The sequence below is a fragment of the Galeopterus variegatus genome, unplaced genomic scaffold, assembly GCF_000696425.1.
Source record: "Galeopterus variegatus unplaced genomic scaffold, G_variegatus-3.0.2 Scaffold14162, whole genome shotgun sequence".
Classification (NCBI taxonomy): domain Eukaryota; kingdom Metazoa; phylum Chordata; class Mammalia; order Dermoptera; family Cynocephalidae; genus Galeopterus; species Galeopterus variegatus.
The window spans coordinates 15,115-17,136 of NW_007740273.1; the positions used below are offsets into that span (position 1 = coordinate 15,115).

A 2,022-nucleotide genomic window follows, 5' to 3' on the forward strand; every position below is an offset into this window, starting at 1 on the left:
CAAAAATGATCACTCATTTTAATTCCCATTTTAAATGAGTTTCCCTTGAGAATCTGAAGGTACAATAACACTCCATGCAAAGGGAGGAGGAGGGGTTCACCCTCAGAAATACTGTCTCACTGACCTATAATCTTTGCAGACAGAAAGGGTCTACTGTCTTCTAATATCTCCATCAGCACCATACATAGTAAAAAGATAAATAAAAAGATGCACATACCACAAATGGAAATATAAACGGACACATCTTTTCTGGAAATTAATTTTGCAGTACAATCTCAAAAGTTTTAAAATGCCCCTTGACCCAGAAGTTCCATTTCTCAAAATTTACACTAAGGAAATAATCTGTCATCAACACAAAACATACATGCTTTGGGATATCACAACAGCACTCTTAGTAATTTTGAAAAGCTGAAACACTTGAAACATCCAATAATAAATGGTTGGGTTAAAGAAATTATGGCTAATCCAAGTACTGGCTCATCATAAAATAATATTGCAGAAACATATGCGTGAATGTGTACTGATACTCATATATTATTAAGTGATAGAAACAGGTTACAAAACCTGTATGAATAGTATGATCTCAATTTTGCTTTTAAAAAGATAAGTTATATATATATATGTATATATAAACAAATATAAAAACACAAAAGGGTACAAAAAAAGATTATCACTGGGGGGGTGAGACTCTGCTTTATGTTCTTTTGGTTTGAATGATTCTCCTGAAGTGCAAAATATAACGTTTTTGTAATTAAAAAAAGAAAAGAAAAAACATTTTACAACATTTTATTGAGAAAAATAAAATTTTAAAAAAGATAAGCAGGGACCAAGCAAGGACCTGGCCAATTAAAAGTCCTAATAAACCAAGAGCTAATTCTTCATACTGACCTAGTTCCTTCACCTTGCTACTTCCTTTACTCTAATATCTACACCTACTTCAACCTTAGACCACTTGATGAAAAATAAACCCACATAAATTAAATTATTTCTTTGGGAGCTGAACAGAGCTAATTAAATCAGCCAGAATTACAGACTATATCCCTAAAATGATAAGAGGCAATTGCCTAGGGTGATGGTTAAGATTAAGAGTTTGAAAGCCAGATTCAGAGTCTCAGACTTGAGTGCAGAACTCACACATAAATTCTGTGTGCCTGACTTTGGGTAGGTTACTAAATCTCTTTACCCTGTATCTATATCTGCAAAAAGGAGATAATGAATTTTATGAGAATGAGCTAACATGAAAAATGCTTACTGAGTCTGACACTCAAGAAGTTTTCAGTTAAAGTTAATGAAAAAAAAAATGAAAAAGTTACCTTGCATCTTCCATTGCATTAGTGGATGAAACTAGCTTTTCCTCCAATTCTGTGACTTTCTTTTTTAGTTTAGCCTCTGTATCTTCAGCAGCCAAAGACTCACGGGTATAAGAATCTTCTGATTCTAAAAGATGATTATGCAATCTCTCTAGCTGCTGGTTTAACCGTAATTCTTTGTTACATAAATGTTGAACCTAGGTAGAGGACATTTCTTTATTTTTTCTTCTACAAAATGTTCCTTTCCCCCCNTGTTTCTCATTTTTTTAGTGACATATAAAAACTATAAGAACTCAACATTGAACCTTCTTAAAAGCCACTCATTTTAGACATTCTTATAGATCTCTTTATTATATTAAAATATATATATATATTTATTTATTTACAAAATAACTTGAAATTATTAGAAATAGAAACAACTCGAATTCAGCAAGGAAAATCAAAATGCATTCCTCGCTTCGGTATAGGATCTGCTTCCACTGTCTCTACACNAAAAATCACCTAGGAAATAAATTCATTTTAATTGAAAACTTTCCAGTTTTCTTACTTAATATTTATTAAACTTAATATTTGATTCACTGTTTCTTTAAAGTGAAAGTATATCTCATTCTGTAGGGTATTGTTTTCCATTTGTTTCTCATTCAGGGACAGCGTGACTTGGTCTCTCTCCTGTTGAAATGTAACTGTCTTCTCCTGCATTGACTTAACTGCA

The 2,022-nt window shown here is 32.1% G+C and overlaps 1 protein-coding gene across 1 annotated transcript in view; it reads right to left on the bottom strand.

The window, feature by feature from the left end:
• LOC103581875 (thyroid receptor-interacting protein 11-like) overlaps positions 1 to 2,022 on the bottom strand; it is a gene marked incomplete at its 5' end in the record, with an annotated part of 24,870 nt that overhangs the window by 8,247 nt on the left and 14,601 nt on the right. The window contains 2 exons of the mRNA XM_008563602.1: positions 1,314 to 1,507; positions 1,890 to 2,017. Coding sequence (XP_008561824.1) covers positions 1,314 to 1,507; positions 1,890 to 2,017 — 322 coding nt within the window. The remainder of the gene's footprint in view (positions 1 to 1,313; positions 1,508 to 1,889; positions 2,018 to 2,022) is intronic.